General features: G+C 43.7%; 1 protein-coding gene across 1 annotated transcript; it reads right to left on the reverse strand.

The window, feature by feature from the left end:
• Nucleotides 1-4,542: 4,542 nt before the first annotated feature.
• On the reverse strand, nt 4,543-9,740 carry LOC100771492 (sodium-dependent glucose transporter 1B). Its single transcript, XM_035439090.1, has 3 exons — nt 9,719-9,740; nt 7,837-7,953; nt 4,543-5,504 (listed from the first exon to the last, which is right to left on the reverse strand). Exons 1-3 carry the CDS (start codon nt 9,738-9,740, stop codon nt 4,543-4,545), a joined length of 1,101 nt encoding a protein of 366 aa, XP_035294981.1.
• Between the last annotated feature and the right edge of the window lie 12,017 nt (nt 9,741-21,757).

Genomic DNA, 21,757 nt, shown 5'->3' on the forward strand with positions numbered 1-21,757 from the left:
CAGGTATAGCCGCCAAACTGTATCTTGAGCACTAAACTGACAAAAGTGGCTCTTAGTATTACAGGCCAGCACAGACAAGGAAAATATCCTTTATCGCAGAAACTTGCATTGACAGGACTGCATTAAGGATGAAGCTCCATTAAGAACAGGGACCCCATGTGTGTCAGGGTAGCACTGCCCCAGATGCATGACAACAGAAAATGCAAAATTAGTGGTACTGAGGCGGGTGTTGGTGATGCACGCCTTTAATCCCAGCACTCGAGAGGCAGAGGCAGTCGGATCTCTGTGAGTTCCAGGCCAGCCTGGTCTCCAGAGAGCGTGCCAGGATAGGCTCCAAAAGCTACACAGAGAAACCCTGTCTCAAAAAACCAAACCAAACCAAACCAAAACAAAACAATAACAACAACAACAAAAACTTAGTGGTACTGGGACTAAAGATATAGCTCCATGGCAGGGCACTTATCTAGTATGCATGAGGCCCTGTGCTTTATCTCCAGTACTAGAAAAACAAAAGTTGTTATCCCACAAACATGAAGAAAATGACCAACAGTCAATGAGGTATATGGAGAAGCCTAAACATAACTGGTTTACAGCTATAGATGTTTACACAAGGTGTTTTGTACGTGGTGTATGCTGTGTGCATGTTCTATGGGAGAAAGGGAGCAAATGTATTCAGATTCCCAAAAGGTTCGCATCATTACCCAAAGGGGGGGTGGAGGGGTGGGGTGTTAGGGGGGTTTTCTGTGAGCCAGCAACTCCATCATCTAGAGGTTTATTGTAACCCTGCACAACAGCCATTCCCCTTTGTGTTTGTGGAATCTATTGTGGATTTTGAAATGCATGCCACATTCTTGTCACACTTATATCCCTGGTTCTATCTTCTGCCCTCCAAAAGTAGAGGCTAAAGGTGGACCCCTGTTTAACAAGCTTCACAGTGGTTGCCCAAGGCCAAAGACTCAGGAATGCATTTGTAAACTCTGTCTAAGGAAAAAGCACAGCATAAATAAATAACAGCAGTAAATACTGTTTATCTGCCTTGCCAGTGCAAAGTTGTTAAGTCACTAAGACGAACTCATGGCTGGCATAAGGAGTGTGTGGACAGTGCTGTTTCACTTAAAACTAACCAGAGCACTTTTGTCAAAAGCACAATTATAGAACTTAGATAAGAGAAAACATAGTGTAATATGGTAGAAATTCAACATCATTCAGCTAAAATGTAGGAAAAATAGTCTCACTTCAATTTTAGTCTTTGTCTAAGGATGGCGCTGGCCAGCTTTGCCATTCTCAGCAAATAGCCTCTCTTATTCCCATCCTTCTTATCAGTGCACTGGGGTCCCAGGTATTTCAAATTTAAGGAGAAGCCCAGGAGTCTTACAAGGAGCCCAACCCCTAGGAAAGACAGCCTCATCATAAACTAAAATAAATAGCCTGTTTCTAATAGTTTAAAATGTGACTGATGCCCAAAGCCCAGGAGAATTGAGCAGACCCATCATACAGCTATGCACCAAGTAGAACCTCTGTGACAGCTTCTAGTACTGGCCATGCTCTCTCTAAGAACCAAGTGAACAGAACTGGAAACAGTTAGCATATGCAGATAGAATGTTCTGTCTGGGGTGGAGGCACCTGTCTGTCCTCTTACTCAGGATACTGAGGAAGTAGAATCACTTTGAGCCCAGGTATTTGGAACCAGCCTAGATGTCACAGTGAGATCACCCATAACTTTTAAAATCTGTAAAGCAGTATGATTTCCATAATAAGAAGAATCACATTTTAGTTATTAAGATATTAATTATAGAGTACATTATTTCTATATTTGTATGGAAAACATACAATTTGTTCTAAAAGTTGAATGATTACTTCATATAAGATTTGTTTCAGAGATGTTAAATATTAGGAAAAGATATATTGTAAGATGGATCAAATCTAGCGCTATCCTGACCTGGAGGTGCAGGGTTTAATTCAGCAGGCTGAGGCAGGAGGCTCACCAGTTCCAGACCCATCTATAATACATAGCCAAACACTGTCTCAAAACCAGACAAAACAGGACAATAACAGTAACCAAAAAATCAGCAATGAAAGTGCACTTTCATGTAATTATTCAAATAGAGTATTAAAGTGTTAGCCTGTATCCATATAAGCACATTCTTGAAACTTTTTAAATTCTCATCTCAAGTGAAGGGAGGCAGTTGTTCAGCAGACATCTTGCACAAACCCCAAACCTTATGGGTTTCTCGATTTGGAAATCATCTCACTTTCCTTTTTAGGGTGAAGGACAAGAAGAGGACCTTAAAGAAGCCCATGGTCAGCGTCATCGTGAATCTAGAATGAAGAATCACGTCTTGAAGAAATGTGTTCCCTATGTGTTCTCATAAAAGGACAAAACCAAGGCCTTAGCATTCTTTAACCCAACACTAGGGGTAAGGTAAAGAATTCGATCATGCACCCTCATTTCCAAATACTCTTCCATGAACCTGCATTAGAAACAATATGCCTACCCAGGGAGAAATCACTCTGCACACTTAGAGATTAGTAAAGAAAAGTCTCTACAAAACCCCAAGGCTGACTGTGGCTAACGCCCAAAGATGGAAGATCTGGCCTTGAGTTGAAGATTTCCTAGCTTATATACACACTTTAAGCTCATTCTTTCCACAAATGTTGTCATAATTAAGTCCCTCAGGTCCTGACCCAGGTTATACTTCAAACAATTTAAGCAGACATAGGAAACTGCAAGTCTGGACACTGGGCAGATGGGAGCTTCACACACAAAGACACTGCCAGAATTATTTGTTGAGCACACCAGAGCTATTCTTTTTGCATAGCTGTTACCCAGGTTCATCTTGCCAGGCCATAAGGATGGTTGTGACTCTGCTCTGACCCCTTGAGCAGTTCTTTGATATGGGATGGACATAATGACTGGTTATAAGACTCTTTTGTTATGGGGATGGAGCCTAACTGGAGTTCAGTCGTGGTGAATATAGCAGACACTTTGTCAGCAACCCTAAACTTCAATTATGGCACAACATTTTCTCTCTTCAGTTTCTAACAAGCCTGGTCAGTACACTACTTCTCTTCCAGTCCACCACTCTTAACCAAATCTTACTTCATATAACTTAGTATTTCCTAAGAAAGTTGAAACATGAAAAAATTAAAGACCCGGAGACAGATATTGGGGTTCAAGCTTCAAGCTGAAGATCAGGAAAGCAAAGCAGCCAAGCCAGTAAATCTTACCTCTCCCCAGCTGAAATGTCAGTCCTGCCTCCACAAATCCTCAGAGGCAAAAGCTCTCAGGTCCGATCTCTTCCTCCTTATATTCATTTTTCTGCCCAGTCATATCACTAGTGTGGGGATTAAAGGCACATGATCCCAAGTGCTGGAATCAAAGGCATGAGCTCTGTTACTCTTCACTCTTGTGTAGGCCAGGGTAGACTTGAACTCAAAGAGTTACATCTGCCTGTCTCCTTGGTCCTGGGTTTAAAGATGTGTATCACCTCCTCGAGACCTCTATAGCTTGTGTCTGGCTTTGCTTTCTGAATCCTCAGGCACACTATAAAAAACCGTAGCTGATTAGCCCCAAATAAACACACAAAGACTTATATTAATTTATAAACTGTTGGCCAATGGCTAGGGCTTCTTGCTGGCTAGCTCTCTCTTAATTATTAATCCATATCTACTAATCTGTGTATTTCTGCATGGCCTTATCTTACCAGAGAACACGCCTGGTTCATCCTATCTTCCAGGTCTCTACATGGCTTCCCTCTCTCAGCTTATTCCTTCCTCTTGTAGCGCTGCCTATACTATGCCTGGCTACTGGCCAATCAGTATTTTATTTATCAACCATTAAAAGAAGCATATACAGAAGGACATCCCCCATCAGTAAATCCTTTAGCATCAATTTTACTACTGCAGGTTTCTCTTGCATCCAAACTACTGTATCCAACTCTTCTAAAAGAAAATGGACTCTTTGTCATTTACTCAGCAAAGGCCCATCCATTTCACATCTCTCTGGTGTCTGCCTAGTAGACACTGTCAATTTCTTAAACAGAAATGCATTTTTGCACACACCACAAAAATATATCCTAATGAGTCTCCCAAACAGGAGTCTCGTTACAAGATCCCACTATATGAGAACACTTGGTGTGTTATGGAAGACTCTGGAAAGTCCAGAGTTTTTAAAAACATTTTAGCAGTTACTGTGTCATTATACAGTAACTCTAGAAACTTTGATCCCTAGAAAATGCTGACAACCTGCTTGTATAGAATTATTAAACAAGCCATCTTTTCCAAATGTTTTCTCCTGATATATCACAGGGGGGCTGCAACCATTAACGTGGATGACACAGACATGAAGGCATGTGGGAATTGCCTCGAAGCATTAACTGTGGGCTCTATCAAATAAAAATATATCTAGAATCTTCTATTGCACAATGTCTAAAATACTTTATTTCAACTACTTCAAAATCAGTTCTATTCCATTTTTGTGCATCTTTCCATTTATTTTTCTTTCTCGCAATCATTGAACTCAGAGCTGGAAAGCAATGCTCTCTAGGCCTCACTCTTCCTTCCTTTTGGCTGATGACCCAGAGGTAAGGTGGCTAATTTATACATCACAGGAAATAAAACTGCAGTGGATATGGCTGATGCAAAACAGGTGTACAGAACGATTGGCAGATCTGGGTAGTGTCCTTGAAGAATTCCTATTACTGCAGGCATCGCCATTTCTCCCAGAGAAGCACCAATGACAAAGAATGCTGCAGATTTCCCACTTATGCTGGTATACTGCTCAATCCAGGAAATTCCACTGGGAAATGTGGCTGCCATCGAGGCTCCATACACAGAAGTTGCGATCCAGAGACAAAGAGGGCTCTTGTCAAAAAGCACCAGAAAGAAAGATGAGACAAGGCTGCCAATGTTGCTCAACACAATCATGGTTCCAGGCTGTAGGACTGTTGCAAAGAAGATGGCCAGGCCCCTGCAGGCAGCAAAGGTCCCCCAGAAGATGGAGTTCAAGCCAGCTGCTTCACTTTCTGTCATGCCAACATGGGTGGTGGCGAAGGAGAATATGTAAGAGCCAAACGTCACCTCAGCTCCAACGTAAAAGAAGAAGAAGAGGAAGAGGAGACAGAGCAGGGCCCTGTGATATTTAGCTCTTCGAGCTCTCTGACCAGATGTTGTGGATTTTTTCTGCCTTGAGCTTTTTTTACAAAACAGACCAACCAGAAAGACAGAAACTACTAAAACATACGTGCCAATGGAAATATATGCCCACAGCAGGTTCATGTCCTCAGGTACTGCAAACAGTGAATCTGAGGTGGCTTCTGAGGATCCGTTCAGCATTAGAGGGTCGAAGTCAGGCTCTGTGTGGTTCTGAGTGGATGCTGATGCTCCCCAGGCCAACTTAGCCAGCAGGGGAGCCAGAAAGGCACCCAAGGCGAAACTGAAGTGCAAGGCCTGCATGTGAGGGGCTCCTTCATCCCCCCAAAGAGCCAAGATGAGGACATTCCCACCTACAAGTTAAGGAAACAATTTGACAGGCACTTTGTAAAGGAAGAGGTGTCTGTATTAGTTGGTAGGACTCTGTGGTGTTACATCACAGCCACTCTATAATTAAGATGCTCCAACCCACCATCACCAGAGGACTGCATTACACCTCATCTTCATACAGGGAGTTTACAAATCAGTAAACCATCACTGGAGCTAGGTACATTTGAAACAATCTATCATAAAACATCGGTAATCTCACTGTGGAGTATTACTAATTGTGGCGTTTAGAAGGAGAATGGCAGCCATGAGCTCATACATTTGCAAGCTTAGTCCCTAACTGGTGAAGTATTTAGGAAGGATTAGGAGGTATGGCCTTGTTGAAGTTTATCATTGTGTCTATACTTTGAGCTTTCAAAACCCCAGGTCCAGTCATTCTGTCCCTCTCCCTCTCCCCCCTTTCCTTCTTCCTCCCCCACGCTTCCCCCTCTCCCTCTCCAAATGAGGATCTAAAGTTCTCAGCTACTGTCCCAGGGTCATGCCTGCCTGGGAGCCACCATGTGTCTTGCTATTATGATAATGGCATAACCCTCTGAAATTGTAATTAAATGCTTTCTTTTATGAGTTGCCTTAGTCATGGTGTCTCTTCACAGCAGTAGAACAGCAAGACACTGGTAAATGTATTTGTGTTTTTGATACATTTGTGTCTCATATATGCCACACTGACCTTGAATTTGCTATGTAGCTAAAGATGATTATGAATTTTTGATCCTTTCATCTTACCACATAACTACTGGGATTACAAGAATGTGCCACTTAGTTTATGCAGTGCTGGGAATTCAAATCAGTATTTTCATGCAAGCTAGGCCAATATCTGCCCAACTGAATTATATCTCCAAGCTCATATGTACATGCTAGGCAAATTTTTATCTAATGGTAAAACTATCAAAGTTTTGGTACTTCTAATTAGGGGTCAATTCCCATTGAAGAGTGTTGTTTGCTTAAGTCTAAACCAGATGCTGAAAACACATTGGGAGTCAGATTGTCCCCAGAATTCTGCCATGCTTGTTATAGGAAACAAAAACAACTTTCAGAATTGTGCACTACATAGTTTCAACACCTACAAGGTAAAAAGCTAGAAACATTTACTGTTTTTCTATCTTTAAAAAAATCAAGTATTTCCAACTTGGGAAGGCAGAGTCAGTGGCATCTTTGTCAGTCTGAGACCAGCCTGGTCTATAAGAGCTAGTTCCAGGACAGCCTCCAAAGCCACAGAGAAACCCTGTCTCAAAAAACAAACAAATTCAGGCATTTTGAGACAATCATATAGTTACACAAGTAATTTTTATATTCAAAGAACCTTTAAGGGTCAGATATTTCCATTCTCTGTCAAGTATCTTTTCTTCCCTTAGAACAAGGAAGGTGAGGATAGAAAACTAGGATTAGGGATAAACAAAGATTCAAATGTAATTTAGGTTTTCAATGACAGAGTGAAACATGGAGATGGTCTGCTGGAGGAAAAGAAAACAACGAAAAAGAAAGACAAGAATATGGTACCCATACAGGTTTCTCTAAGTGTAGACTCTGGGTGCATTTGAAGTTGGATGGAGGCTCCTGTGCTTCTCCAGACACATAATAATTCTATCCCCATGTTTTGGTTTAACCAAGAAAGTCCTGCATAGTCTTTGGCATTTGAATACTTGGTCCCCAGCTAGTAGCACTGTTTAGGTAGGTTTGGGAGGTGGCCCTGATGGAGAAATTATGCCTCTGGGTCAGGCTTTGAGAATTTAAAAGCCTCCATCCATGTGTAATTGCTCTCTTTGCTTTGTGCTTGTGTTTCAAGATGAGAGACCCCAGCTTCCTACTCCTGCCACTGTGACTTTGCTCCCCCACCATGGACTCCAACCCTCTGAAACCCCAAGCCCGCAGTCTTTGTCCTATAAAGTGATTTCATCATAGTGTTTTATCAGAGCAATTACACAGTAATTAATGTACTTTGTCCTATCTCATCATCTTTTTCTCTTACACTAAAGTGGTCAAACTCTATCCCAAAATGAAAGCCTCCCCATTTGCACTGTAATTTCCACAGAATGGCAGTCCTTCCATGTTTGGATAACCCAACAATCTCTCATAAAGCAGTCCTCAAAGTTCACTTCAGAGTTAGGGGTAGCAATTGGTTGGTTGTGATTAAAGTTAGATTGGCAAGGAGAAGTGGTGCCGGGACTGTCATGCTGACTGTGTGAGTCCCTGCCATTTTAGTAGTAAGACAAATGATGCTACAACTTTATGTAGCCTGCATTTCCTCATCCTCATCTTACTTTCCCCAGTTCTGGAGATGACACTGAAGGGTTCACTAACCTGTATCCACAGCGCCAACTGAAGCACCAAAGACAGCCATCATGACAATCAGCAAGATGGCCTTCTTGCAGAAAGGAATTAGATAAAACCCAACTGTGGTAGCCAACATTGACACACCTGAGAAGAAAGGTAATAAAGCAGCTATAGAAACAAGTATTCCTCCGGGTCCTAGGTGAAGGGAACATCACAAAAAATTCTAAAAATGCAAAGTAACACTGAATTAAAACAGATGGTCTTGGGCTGGACATGGTGGCACACACTAACTTTAATCACAACACCTGGGAGGCTGAGGCAGGTACACCTCTATGAGTTTGAGCCAGCATGGTCTGCATGGATAGTTCCAGGCCAGCCAAGGCTACAAAGTGAGATCTTGTCTCAAAGACAAACAAACCAAAAAGGCAAAACCACCATCACCACCACTACAAAATGCTGGATTGTGAGTAGATGAGAGATACAGTTGCTATATATGGTACATTTCCTAAATCTTTTCTAATATTTGTGGACTATAAAAATGCAAATTACTATGCCTTGAATACAGTATCATTGCTAATGACCAAATTAGAAATTGCAACAAAAGATAACTTTTATAGAGCATGAGTCAATCCCAAAAGTATTACATCAAAGATAATTTTTATGTGAGGTAACAATGCAAAAATAAAACTCAATCATAATAGATTATATGAAAACTTTACCAAATAAGTTCATTTGGGGGATAAAAGAAAAAGAAGGACAGAAAAAATAGCCTTTTAGCAAACTTTGTAAGTGATAATGATTACTTATTTGTCAGCAATAAATTATTCACCTTGCCTCCAAAGGAGTTTTTCATAGTAATCTAATAATTTTAATAGTGCCCATTTATTGAAAAAGGCATGCTGACAGCTCTGCCCTCTTTTCCAGGGTCAGGATCCTATAGGATCAGCCTGTGTTCACCTCTGACATGGGCAGTAGGACTGAAGTGTAGACTTTATCACTTCCCTACTGCCCTGTCCCTTCATCTTCCAGCCCTAGTCCACAAGCCTGGCCAGGTTCCAGGAGTCATTCTGACCCCCATGGCCCCACAAGTCCAGCCCTACTTCAGATAAGCAGAGCTTTGTAGTGGGCATGTTACTTTGACAGTCAATTTGTGTTGGTGGCCACACCCTATGATCATGGCTTTAGGTGTTCAGACTTAACCCTTTAAAAAGTAAAGAAAGGTCTGACTTGCTCTCTTGGACTGATGAAAGCAGGTGAGAACATTGTAATTGCAGAGACTGCATTTTCTGAGCTCCCATTGGCCTAGTGAGCAGGCAAGGCCTTGACATGCTGAAGAACTACACTGTTGAGTTCATGCACCTGTATGAGCCGCATGTGTCCTGGAAATGCTCCAAGAGCAACCGCATTGTTGGTGCCATGGACCACGCATCCAATTGGATGAATGTGGCCGAGGTTGACAGGGTCACAGGCCAGTTAATGGTCAGTTTAAAACCTATGCTATCTGCAGGGCCATTCACAAGAGAGCCAGCCAGACCTTCCTCTACCTTATAAGGGGTCACATCTAAATACCCGAAGCCATGTCCATAGGGTGTGGTCACCACCACAAGTTCACTTCCAAAGCAAGATGCACTACATAGTTTTGTGGTCAACCAGTGTGAGAGCCTGGAGTGGAGTTCACATTACAGGGAAGGTCAGCACTGCTTGGGGTTACCAACACTCACTCCCGAGAAAGACCTTATCAAGAGGTTTTCTAGAGGCTTCGGTATAGAATCTGTACTATGGAAGCCCAGATGCCCGGGAGGACACCCACACCCATTTCCGTTGTCAACCATTCTGCAGCCTGTGCTTTTAAAGTTTAAGTCAAATTAAAAATTCATTTAAAAAGAAGCAAAAAACATTGTGTACTCACCCAAAAGTAAAAAATGATTCATATAGTCGAGGAGAACTCCACCAATTATAGTGCCGCATACAAATCCCGAGGCACGGCCCACAAAAATGAGAGACAGACTACTGATGTTTTGGTTCACATTTCTCGCCAAATCTTGAAATGTAGGCCCAAGGATACCAATGCTTATTCCCTAAAATTTAAAACGACAAGAGTTTTAAACTTACCAACATTAAATTGATGCTTATTTAAATGGTAGCATTTTCCATGATAAAGATTGGGAGGTGGGATTGCAATGTAATATAGAGATTCCCTTTATTCAAACAGGACAAAATGTACAACCCTTTCCTATGAGAGGTATACTCTCCTGTGAGTTTTCATCTACTCATTTTTTAAATTTGTCTGGCTTTGGTTGCAGTCCTTTTTATATTTTGAAGGACACCTTACCAGATTTCTCTGCATTAATAGTTAATAAGATATATCAAATTTATTCTCAAAATATCTGATTTCAAATATATAGGAATTTAGATATCAAAATTTAAATTCTCAAACATTAATATATTGGTCATGTTGGTTATGTTAAAATGCAATACTTCTGATATGAATAGGTTGGTTTCTCTGAACCACACAAATACAGTATGCTGGACATCAACTATCTGAATGTTTCTAAATCTACAGTCTTCTTTAATGAAATTCCAAAGCCACCAGGAAAGAGTATAGACTCTAAGACTTTTAAGAAAATACTATATACACACGAACAAAATGGTTTTATTGACAAAATGTTGCCTGTACACCATGTTAACAAGAACTAAAGGTTGAAGAGGAATTACTGATTTTAAGAAAAACTTTTCTGATTGGGTGTTGATGGCGACAGCTCATACCTTTAATCCCAGCACTTGAGAGTCAGAGGCAGGCAGATCTCTGTGAGTTCAAGGCCAGCCTGATCTACAAAGCAAGTTCCATGACTGACTCCATAGCTACCCAGAGAAACCCTGTCTTAAAAAAAGAAAAGAAAAAGAAAAAAAAAGGACGACAGAAAGAAAGAAAAGGCAAAGACAGAAAAGAAAAAAAGAAAGAAACACATTTCTAAGTCATTTAACTACATTTCATGAGTAATCCGTGGGAATTGCACTGGTCTGCTTCAAACCAATGTGCCCCCTGTCTTTGCAGCAGGAGCCCAGCAAGTACCAAGTTCAATGACAGAAGAAGGACTTGTGAGACTAACACAGTGAGGACTCTCTAAGCACCTGTGGTATTTTCCTTTGCAGTCTCTCCTATATCAAAGTGTCAGGAGAAGCCAGCCAGGTGTGGGTGATCTGTAACCCAGAACCGAGGCAGAACCACCACAAGAGCTGCCTCAACTAGGCTACTTAGTCACGGTGTCTAAAACTACAAAATCTTATGACCATGTGGCTACAGACATTCGCAGGCTCTTGACTCCTATCACCTAACCAACTGGATAATGAAGAAAGTCGCTTTTCTCTAGGAGTCCGTTTTTTTCATCTGCAAGGTCTTCAGGTGATTGAACTTGCTAAGGCCACCCAGGAAGCAACAAACAAGGTTTAGAAATTTAGAGTTTGTGAGGGTGGTTGAAGAGGAAAGCAGGTGAAGGCCCTGGTCCCCCTTCCAGTTATTGCCTCCCATGGCACCCAGGTGCCCATGAAAGTTTACAGATGCTTGAAAACACATTAATGCAACCCATTTGAGTTGACAGAAACCCTCCAAGATTAGAACTGTGCTCATTTTCTAGATGGGGAAATGGAGCCCTGGGAAGATGAATGCACCAGATCTCCCGCTAGGGAAGTGGGTCTGCAGCTGGCTAGTGATCATTCCCTGCAGGAGCCTCCTATCTCAGCCTGGGAAGGAGCAGCCTGAGCTCTCACCAGCCCCACGAAGGCGGCATACAGGACCAGCGTGGTGAACCAGAGCAGCCTGCATCTTGTCCTGCAGCTGTGCCTGGTCGCTGCTGCCTCGGGCTCCTTGTAAGTCGCTGGAGCCCGGGATTCCTGCAGGAGCCACTGCCCATTGTCAGGAGCCAGGGCCCTGCTGAACTCCAGCTCTGTCTCCAGCTCCAGCTCGGCGGTTCTGAAAGGCTCTGGACGCCCTCAACTTTGTCCTGGGGAGTAAGATATGGGCGCAGCCCATCCCGTCCTGCTCCTGCTGCTGGCGGCCGCGCCCTAAGCCACCTCCCAGGCTAGGAGTCCATGTGGACATGGGCAACCAGGGCACGGGTACAAACACAGCCTCCTGACAGAAAACACCTCTGTGCCCCCAAGGAAAAGTACTCCCAGACTCACTATGTGAGGCCCGCCCCCAGGGTCTCTTGTGGAGGAGAAGGAGTGGGGGACAGCTTGGACCTAGTAAACTTGCCAGAGCCCTGCCCCTGAGGTCTGACATTTCTCAGCCTAGTGTCCTCTTTCACTCTACAAACATTCGAAGAAGCTCAGGCATCTTTCATTTGTGCTAACTAATCTTCACTACGCTGCTGCCCAGGCGGTCGCCAACTGTGCAATGGCAACTCCAGAAACAAATCTAGGTCCAAAGTTGTGAGTTCGGGTATGAGTCTCTTCCAGTGCAGCACTTAATTCGAACAAAGCATGCTGTATTAGATGATCGAGTAACGTTTCGATAGCTGAGGTCTTTGATTCTTCATAGAAGACATGTCGCTTATATTGGTCTTTAACCAACACCCCTATACCACACTTGCAGGTGTGCCCCCACCTCCTCTTTCAGAATACTCTGAGGTTCCTAGACCACAAACCTTAGTCTCATCATCCTGACAAAACAGCTTCATCCATGTGTGGTCACATGGAGCCCTTTCCAAATTACTCCCAAGAGACATCTGAATCAGCTTTCAACTTCCTATGACTTTCGTTTTTGTCCCCATTTCATGCACAGACTCACAAAGGCCACAGTTGCTCTCCAAATCCACACATCTGACAATTTTGGGTGTTTGTGTGGCCTCTGAAAAAGCAAAGTCATGACAACTAACAGGAATTTAAATATCGGTGGCATGAGTGTCAAAGGTGGCCTTGCTACTTGAGAGAGTCTGGCAGAGGAATCACTTGAAATCGGTTCACAGTCAGCTTGCACAACAGTGAGAATTTGTGGCAGCCATGCTGGCAACATCTACCTGGTCATCTCTGGGCAGACTCTGAGATCACACCTTGATTCTTTCTGTCTCCTCAATATATCTCAGGTTCTGCCAATATCTTATAGATATTCCTAAAAACCAGGGCTCCTCACAGTGAAAAGGCTGATCGAAGCCAATTTGGTAAAGATCTAATTGGTTCCTTTCCCTCTGTTTGTAATACATCTTACTTTGTAGCTCTGGTTGGGCTCAACTTCTCAACCTTCTTCAGTTTACCAAGACTGGGATTACAGGCCGATGCCACCAGACCCGACTGCATTTAATTAGGGATAGCCAGCAACATCCCATTCCATAACGAAACCATTGGTGTGGAAGCCAGGCACGGTGGATCCCACCTGTAACCACAGCACTCAGGAAACTGAAGCAACAGTACCTACCACGTGCTCAAGGCCTGCTGAGGCAACAAAACAAACAAGCACGAAACCCAAAGATGGTGTTCAGATGTGTTGAGCAGAAGCAGTTAGTTTCATAGCCAGTAAAGGGCTAAAAGCAGCACAGACAGGAACCAAAAATAGTTCTTTAAAATTACTCATGTTAGACGGTTAAGAAACAGACTTCGCCATCTCGGCCATGCAGTTCACCTGGACCCACTCTGAACGCATGACATCAGATGTTTTGTCTGATTTGGCATCCAATGTGCCCTGAATGAGTACAATTCCTTGCTGTGGTGTATTTGTACACTGTATGAAAATGTATTGCTTCGTTTAATAAAAGCTGAATGTCCAATAGCTAGAAAGAGGTTAGGTGGGATTTCCAGAGACAGAGAGAACTCTGGGAAGAAGAGTCACCAGTCAGACAGAGAAGAAATAGGAAGTGCAAGATGAAAGAGAGGTAATGCTACGGGACAGAATGTAGATTAATATAAATGGGTTAATTTGAGTTATAAGAGCTAGTTAAGACAAGCCTAAGCTAAAAGCCAACCTTTCTCTATGTTGTTATTTGGGGCTGGCAGCAGAAAAGAAAGTGCATCTACAATTCCTAGCATAAGAAAGTCACTCAAAAGGCTGGCTGTGGTGGCACACACCTTTATTCCAGCACTCAGGAGACAGAAGCAGGCAGATCTATAAGTTTGAGGCCAGACTGTTCTACAAAGCAAGTTCCAGTTCAGCCAGGACTACACAGAGAAACCCTGTCTCAAAAATGAAAAAAAATCAAAGTTATGATAGATAAATTATTGCTTTAATTAAAAGATTAAACACAGTCAGGAAACCAGTTATCCTTAGAGTAGAGCAAGTATCTAGTTGAGTATGAGCTGAAGACAGATTACATAGGTGGATAATGAACAACCCAAACTCCAGATCAACCCTTCCCCAACCCTTAGCTCCTAGAGACTATGTTGTATGCAACAGGCCTAGGGCCAAAACTGAACACAAAGGAACTGCAACCCCCTCCCCCCTAGCCTCCTAGATACTTGGATCCTGGGGAATGTTTGACCTCAAAAGAAGCTCCCCTGTAGTCCCCAGGAAATTCAATTCTGAAAAATGTTGGTACAATAGGTCACCTGCAAGCCATAGAAACCACAGAATGTTCCATCCCAGCACCAACCTATGAGAAAAATGGGTACACAGGTATTACATGCCAAAAACATGACTTTGAAAATTTTCTTGCTTGTTCCCCAAATGTCAACCAATCAGAAACCAACCTGTACCTACTGATGTAATCCTGTAACTTTTGTCTTTAAAAACCTAGCAATAGACAGGGAACTTCACCCCCTCCGGAGGCTGCTGCAGGGTCCCTCCCGTGGTAGGATAGAATAATTAATAACCTTGTGCATTTGTATCGCTGGTGGTCTGTCTCCCTGGTCTTTTTGGGGATCCTTGTGACTCGGGCACAACAGATAACACATGAGTTAAGCAGAAAAGAGGACAGCTTATATAGGGCAAGCGTGAATAAAAAACAGTGTAGCTTAGTGAAGAGAGCACAGCCTCTGCAGTCATGCATATCTCAGACTGAATTCTGGCTTCTTTTCCACCAGTCTTAGCACCTAGGAGTAACAGCACCTATAGCTGTATCTTCATTTATGAAAACACCACTTAGCATCTGCCTTACAAGGCTTCAGGGTTCAGGGAGATGGTCAAAAACAGTTCTATCTATGTACGAAGTTACCATTATCACTACGCTGGTTCCACCTCATCTGTGTTTTTGTGGTCCCTCCTCATACTCAAAACTACACAGTTCTTGTCACACCATGATGACTGTAACTTGATCTATACAGTATGATACAGCAGCCCATTGGCTCACTCACAGAAAAGGTTAAAGGAAAGATGGGGTGACCACTTAGGGATTACATCTGAATTCAAGCTTAATTGATCTCTTAAAGAATGACTGTTTTAGTAATGTACCAGAAAACACCAGCCCTACACCATTAACCTTTCCAGAGGGAAGCATCCTAAAGCACTGGAGAGGCCTCAAGTGTGTCCTGTGAGCCAGTGTCACTTCCCATCTTTGCTGTCCCAGGGAGCATACCATAGGGGAAGTGTCCAAACTTACCCTCATGCCCAACCCAACCTTTGAAGATGAAATAGAATGCAGAAATAACCAAGCCCTTCCTTGTAGAAAGTCCTGGTGGCCTTTCTTCAACACTTAGGACATTGGAATGCTGCCCTTTGCTCCATAGTGCCACGGTTTCCTAAGAGGTGACAAAAAGGTCAATGTGTGCCCAGCAGCCCTAGTAAGAAACAAAGGTAAAGAAAGTCCTGTCCTAAGCCGAGAACACAGTTGTAAACCCCAGTCACTCAAAACAGGGATAGTAGCAGTCAAGGACTCGAGGATTACCATTTATTTTAATTGTTTAGATAAGACATATAATCACTTTCAACTTCAACATTTGACTTTAAATATATCTTCTAAAGACTCATACATGTGATGAGTGGGGAGATAAGCATACATGTGAATCATGCAGAGTTGGAAACACCCAACTGTATCACTGTTCTTGTCTAAGTGCAAAGCAGGGCCATGGATCCCCACAGTCTAGTTTCTGCCTGATATGCCCTTCAGAAAACCTCCTTTCTCCTCCGAGAGAGAGGAGTAGCTATGATCATCTCCATTAGGAAATCTAGCAGCAATATACATAGTGAGTCATGCAGCAAGTAACACTTTCATTAGTGAACTGGTAAGGTTAGAAATTGTCATAAAGCTCTACAGAGAAGCCAAAAACACTAAGGCTTGTGCATGTCATTTTTATAGCAACAGTGTGAACTGAAATGCTGCCTGCATTGTAGGAACCCGATATAAGTGTGAAACACTCAAATGTAAAACGTGAAGGTATTCTTGACTAAATTCTGAAGCAGAGATGTCAGGCTCGTCTTTAAAAATAAGAGAATGACCCGAATCAAAGCTTAAAGCAAGTATTTGTTGTGAATTTATAATTATAAATGTATTTATATCACATGGCACAATATTGTACTCAAGCTGTTATACAAAACCATATAAACAGTGAATGCAATTATAGGTAGATGTAATAAATTCACAAGACCACTCCTACTCTTCAAGAGTGTTAGGTCTGAAACCCTTAGTACCTGTGGCTCCTCCCAGCACTTCTCACCCCACCCCTTACCCTAAACCTCTCCCTCTCAGGGTTGGGGATTCTGTGCCTCCCCTCCCCGACTCCCCCCCCCCAGCAGTCTCTTGCCCAGCTGCCTCTCTTGCTCCTCCTCTCTTCCCTTGGGTCCAGTTTAGTCTCCAGGCCATGTTCAGCCTATACTTTTCCCTCTGTCTACTTTCTCCCTTATATCTACACTAAAAATCTCCATACTCTAGGTGTGGTCAAGTCCTCCTCCTCTTATTTCATTCAAAAAGAAAATAAAACTACAACTGATTGTGGAATAAAATCACAATATATTAGAGTGCCTGACCAGAAGGCAGGTGAGTTGCAGACAGCCTGAAATTGGTGTTTGGGCAGAACTTCCAGCCACAGAACCCACCTTCCTCTGCACTTGACCAAGCAGCAGCTGTGGTGACAGCAAAACAGGGCATCTCCTCATCCCTGCTCGTCCTTCAGACAGGATGCACAGTAAAGACACCCACAAGGAGCACAGCTCACCAGCCTGTACCCCAGCTCTGCCCAGCAGAGGTTCCTGTTTCCTGCATTCCAAAAGGCACTGGTTCTCAACTGCAGAGTAACTGAAAGTCAGTGCTCAGGCCCCACTGCAAACACGTGGGCATTTCAGTGTAAAGTGCCCAGCATTGGTAAACTTTGAACACTACAGGGTAGTTCTTATATAACTCTGGGGTTAAAATCCATGGAACCAAAGGACTTATTGCTAGTCCTGGGCACAAGAGGACACTGCAATCAAATTTTCCTGGATAAACAAACAAGCACAGTGCATTAAACTCTAATAAACAAACAAACACAAAAATAAAAAACCCTGGAAAGCTTCTCACAAATCTGCACTGTACCAAGGGCAATTCTATCTGTGGCTTTGCTGTACTGGAGATTAATTATGGCCTTTGGCAACAAGACCATCATTCATGTCCCTTCTGGTAGTTTTATATTTTCTTCTAAATACAAGTCCTTATCTCCCCAGATGTTTCTTTTGTTCTCTGAATGTTATCTGGGTGTGGTGTCTCATGCCTGAAATGCCAGCACTCAAGAGACTAAAGCAGGATGCCTACCTTGGGTTTCAGGCCTGTCTGAGCTACATAGTGAGTGCCAGGCCAGCTGGAGCTACACAGCAAGAGCCTGCTTAAAAACAAACAATCAAATAAATAGCAATTTTAAAGAAGTAGATGTAAAGGCAAAATGTCTAGTTTAAAGAGCTAATACTACAGCCTAAGGCTCTGGGGCTTTAGGAGAAGCAATAAATTGAGCAGTGGTACTTTCAATCCTAAAAGAAAAGTATACTACAAAAAGAGCAAGCCCTCTCTTCTCTCCTCTCCTGAACTGTTAGGACAGTTACACTGAAGGGACCAGCCCCCCATTTAAGCAGCCATGACAGGCTAACATGTGCTCACCTGACCTTGCCCCTCCTGCTCTGGTCACTAGGAGGTCAGATGCCCTCCTCGTGGCAAGGAACCAATCAGAAGTTAGCTGGTGGAGCTGTGCTTTACGGCTCTGGGTGTGCTTTATGGACAAGTGCACAACAGTGACCTATAGAGTATAGCAACCGCCCTGGGAGGGCCTATGGGCCATAACAACCAGTTAACCAATCAACACAGGGCAGGTCATCCAAGCCTGGAAGCACACCAATCCTGAGACTGTTACATACCCCTAAACACTCTCCTTATGCTGCCCTATAAGATCCCTGTCCCATGGTTTCTCAGGGTCTTTTTCCCAGCCATCCACTGTGGTGGATGGATGAAGAGCCCGAGCTAATGGGGTTAGCTAGTTAAACAACTGCAATAGAAGACTCTCTGCTTTTGCATCGAAATGGGCCTCTTGGTGATTTGGGGGTTCAGAATTTGGGCACAACAACATGAACCAAGTTGTGTGCCTGTGGTGAGGAAAGGTACTACGTCTCACTCAAGCCGAAGGTTTATTCAGAAGCAACTTAGAGAGTTATGAGAAAATAAACCCACTACAATCAGATTGGAATTAAATGCCATTCACCATAAATCTTGGGAAGAAGTAAACAAAACCACTCACTTCTACCCATTTATAAAGGATAGCACACATAAGTTTTTGTCATATTGAAGGGACCAGACCCTCACCCAGCCCCCTGCTTTGGCAGCCATGGCAGGTGGCAGAAAAGACCCAGTAATATGTAGGCCCCTGACTCAGCAACATGTGCTGAGCTCCCGACCTGCCCTCCATGTGGTGAGGAACCAATCAGAAGTTAGCTGCAGGGCTCTGGATGTGCTTTATGGTAACAGCGGAATGCAGAGCACAGCAACCGCTCTGGGAGAGCCTATAGACCATAACAACCATTCCTGCAGGTGCAGCTGACCAATCAACACAGGACAGGTTGTCCAAACTCAGAGGTGCACCAATCCTGAGACTGTTGCTATGCAACTAGCCGACTCCCAGACACTCCCCTTGCTCTACCCAAATATATTCCCTGCCCCACGGTACCTCTGGGTCCTTCTTGCTCCACCCTTTGTGTGGGATGGATGGAGGACCCGAGTTAATACAGTTAACTCCTTAATTAAAGAGTCTTTGTTTTTGCATTGGATTGGGTCTCTTGGTGATTTGGGAGTTCAGAGTTTGGGCACAACAATATTTAATATGAAGTAGCCTTTTCCCCTCTGACTCATGGTCATCATTCTACCATCTCAGTGTTACTTTGGTTCCCCAGGTACTTTCAACCTGGACAGGAGGAATATTGTATGATGGGTAACCCAAGTGTTCTGAAAGACCCTGGTGGCTCAGGCCCCCAGGATTTCGGCCCAGGACTGCGGCGACCCCAATTACCAGCCAGAGGTGAAAGCCTAATGCAAACAGCAGGAGGCTTTATTGCAGTGGTTTAATGAGCTAACCTCATGTTAGAGGTTAGACAGACATTCACATATTAAAAATACCCAATGTTCAAGCGGATCTCTGTGAGTTCTAGGCCAGCCTGGTCTCCAGAGCGAGTGTCAGGATAGGCTCAAAAGCTACACAGAGAAATCCTGTCTCAAAAAAAAAAAAAAAAACAAAACAAAACAAAAAAAAAAACCCAATGCTGTGGTACATTCTGGTAGCTCCCAAGAACTCAGAGGGCCATGGAAAGAGGATTGTGTGAATTCCAGAGTCTGAGACAAGGCTAAATGACATGGTAAGACGCATCTCAAAATAAATAAATAGCTTTTCCCCTAAAATTGTCTTCAAAAGTAATATTGTAAGAACAATACACCTGGATGACCCCGACCCCCTAACAACAGGTGGGGCACGCACAGGAAAACATGTTAAGTCATCGCCACGTCACCGGCCACGCATTACGGCCTTCGTGAGGACTCTGCGCATGTGCAAAACCCCAGTTTGCATGTGCAGTCTTCCCTTTAAAAGGTCCAGCCTTCCATATTTCTCCCTCTTTGGCTCTTCTTGGTTGACAACCCAGCTCCATCCCCCCCACTTCTGGTGAATGAACTCCACGTGGGTTATTCATCCGTAGCTTCCTTTCTTTGTATCAGCAGCTGCAGCTTAAAAGAATAACAAATACAATGTCCCCAACTGAAGTAGTTACCATTTTTTTCACTAATATAAAACACTGAATGTAAATCATGTTATCTTTAATCTGTATACAGAAACCTGCTGTCAATTATAATTTGTCATGATATTAAATGACCATTGACTATAAAACATAGGCTGTTTCATGTAGGCATAACCTGTGAAGGAAAGAGACCTCTTCAGATCAGTGAAATGTAGTAGTAAAAACACACTGGTCAGAAAGCCAATGGGCACATAAACAGTAAGCATATCAAACTGGCATGTACTCATAGTCAGTGGAGCCTTCACCTGTCTATCGCTCTGTCTCACTTCTCTTTTGCAATGAGCCATTGGCTGTTCCAGCAGACATCCTGGACAAACTTGGCTGGAAAAGCATCCCCTTTTCATTTCTAGAATCACAATTCAGAGGACTAGACAAACGAGGCCATGGAAGTGCCTCAGCATAGACCCAGAAGGCAGTCAGGTCTTGCAGGAAGCTCTCTTTAAAGCCATCACATAATGTCTTTATAGGCATAGGAAAATGAGTCATTAGCATTCTTTAATTCAGCAACTGGTAAAGTCAAGCAAAATGAAAGTATCTGTCTATATCCAAATACAATCTTTCTGAAGCCACTCTCCGCAGCTTTCCTGGTAGATGTGGCTGGCCTGGCCATTTATTTGCTCAGCAGATGCATTCTCTTCCTCAGTGGTGTTGATCTACTTGAACACTACCCAACTTTTCAAACACGCGTGAATTCTTTATACACTCTGAAAGTTAAAGACCATAAAATACTGCCTAATGGCTCCTGCCAAAACAAGCCTTGTAAGAAGAGATTGACAGTACAAGACCATGAGGTATTTGTGTAACACTCTGGGAACTGCAGATCATCTCAAAATATCTTAGCATTTCCCTACACATTGACCTGGAAACCTCAATCCCCAGAGACCATTGAACTGTTGCTTATGATTTTCTCTGATTGGCCTATTTAGATATGTGGATTCATGGAAGCCACAGGCTAAAGATCTACTCAGAGGTAGAATGCTTGCCTGGCCCCATGCAGAGTCCTGAGTTTGACCTGCACTGTCCCTAATCCCCAAGAAACAGAGAAGTCAATAAGAACTCTTGTCCAGGTTTCTGATGAGATGCTTGTTATAGCTTGAATATGAAATGCACCCCCCAGGTTTATTTATTTCAACACTTGGTGCCTTACTGGGGATGCTATTTTAGAGGGTTGTGGAACCTTTAGGAGTGAGGCTCCTCTGGAGGAAGTGGGGCTCCTCTGGAGGAAGTGAGGCTCCTCTGGAGGAAGTGGGGGCTCCTCTGGAGGAAGTGGGGCCCCTCTGGAGGAAGTGAGGCTCCTCTGGAGGAAGTGAGGCTCCTCTGGAGGAAGTGAGGCTCCTCTGGAGGAAGTGAGGCTCCTCTGGAGGAAGTGGGGCTCCTCTGGAGGAAGTGAGGCTCCTCTGGAGGAAGTGAGGCTCCTCTGGAGGAAGTGGGGCTCCTCTGGAGGAAGTGGGGCTCCTCTGGAGGAAGTGAGGCTCCTCTGGAGGAAGTGAGGCTCCTCTGGAGGAAGTGAGGCTCCTCTGGAGGAAGTGAGGCTCCTCTGGAGGAAGTGGGGCTCCTCTGGAGGAAGTGAGGCTCCTCTGGAGGAAGTGAGGCTCCTCTGGAGGAAAGGCTCCTCTGGAGGAAGTGGGCTCCTCTGGAGGAAGTGGGGCTCCTCTGGAGGAAGTGGGGCTCCTCTGGAGGAAGTGGGGCTCCTCTGGAGGAAGTGGGGCTCCTCTGGAGGAAGTGGGGCTCCTCTGGAGGAAGTGAGGCTCCTCTGGAGGAAGTGGGGCTCCTCTGGAGGAAGTG

This window comes from Cricetulus griseus, chromosome 2 (genome assembly GCF_003668045.3).
Source record: "Cricetulus griseus strain 17A/GY chromosome 2, alternate assembly CriGri-PICRH-1.0, whole genome shotgun sequence".
Lineage (NCBI taxonomy): Eukaryota > Metazoa > Chordata > Mammalia > Rodentia > Cricetidae > Cricetulus > Cricetulus griseus.

Coding starts and splice junctions, on each gene's coding strand:
- LOC100771492 (XM_035439090.1), bottom strand. CDS start 9,740: ATGAATCATTTTTTACTTTTGG. Junction 7,954..9,718: donor GAATCATTTTTTACTTTTGG/GTGAGTACACAA, acceptor CTTTCTTCTCAG/GTGTGTCAATGTTGGCTACC. Junction 5,505..7,836: donor AGTTGGCGCTGTGGATACAG/GTTAGTGAACCC, acceptor CTTAACTTGTAG/GTGGGAATGTCCTCATCTTG.